This window comes from Acanthisitta chloris, unplaced genomic scaffold, assembly GCF_000695815.1.
Source record: "Acanthisitta chloris isolate BGI_N310 unplaced genomic scaffold, ASM69581v1 scaffold10092, whole genome shotgun sequence".
Lineage (NCBI taxonomy): Eukaryota > Metazoa > Chordata > Aves > Passeriformes > Acanthisittidae > Acanthisitta > Acanthisitta chloris.
This window is the reverse complement of record NW_008661009.1, coordinates 1-857: the sequence shown is the minus strand read 5'-3', so window position 1 is coordinate 857 and position 857 is coordinate 1. Positions and strand designations below refer to the sequence as shown.

General features: G+C 49.5%; 1 protein-coding gene across 1 annotated transcript in view; it reads left to right on the top strand.

The window, feature by feature from the left end:
• The window catches only part of RNF115 (ring finger protein 115), a gene marked incomplete at both ends in the record, with an annotated part of 1,873 nt that extends 1,059 nt beyond the window's left edge, over positions 1-814 (top strand). Inside the window, 2 exons of the mRNA XM_009070056.1 lie at positions 569-640; positions 742-814. Of these exons, the coding sequence (XP_009068304.1) occupies positions 569-640; positions 742-814 (145 nt within the window). The remainder of the gene's footprint in view (positions 1-568; positions 641-741) is intronic.
• Between the last annotated feature and the right edge of the window lie 43 nt (positions 815-857).

Sequence of the window (857 nt, the reverse complement as noted above, 5' to 3'; positions counted from 1 at the left end):
CCCCCATTGACTTCCCTCTCAGTTTTTCCATGTTTTTCCCTTCCGATTCCTTTTTCTGGTTTTCCCTGTCCCAATGTTTGGAATGTGAAGCATTCCCAGTGCTCCCACCCTTGGGATAATTTCCCATCCCTAATTCCTTCCTGTTTTCCCTCAATTTTGGAGCTTTCTCCAAGGATTTTTCCCAGCTATGATCCTCAGGAGCTGCATTCCGTGTTTTCCTGCTGTATTCCACCTTTTTTTACCTTTTTTTTCTCATTCCACTCAGTCTTTCCCAATATTTTTTTCCTTTCCCATTTCTCCCTCTCCCACAAAAGGGATTTTTTTTCCCTGTCCCAATATTTGGAATGTGAAGCATTCCCAACACTTCCAACCTTGGGCTAATTTCCCATCCTTAATTCCTTCCTGTTCTCCCTCAATTTTAGAGCTTTCTCCAGGGATTTTTCCCAGCTGTGCAGCAGGAAAACCATCCCTATCCCAGGGCAGTTGGAATTCCTGCTTTTCCCACCCATTCCTTCCTCCTCAACTCCCTCTTCCCACTTTTCCCTCTTTCCCATTCCTCCTTTTCCAGGATTATCCAGCAGATCTTCGCAGGATTCTTCGCCAACTCGGCCCTTCCTGGTTCCCAACATCCCTTTTCCTGGTGAGTAGAAACCTCTGGAGCAGCTCCAGTGCCTCCAGTTCCCTTTTCCCAGTTGGGGTGCCGTGGGATCCGAGGGAATCCCTGGATTTTGCCATCCCTAGGAGTGGAATGCTGCACTCCAATCCCGGGGATTACGCCTGGGGACAGAGCGGCCTCGACGCCATCGTCACCCAGGTCAGGGATCCGGAGCTGGGATGGATTGGGATGGGATGGGATG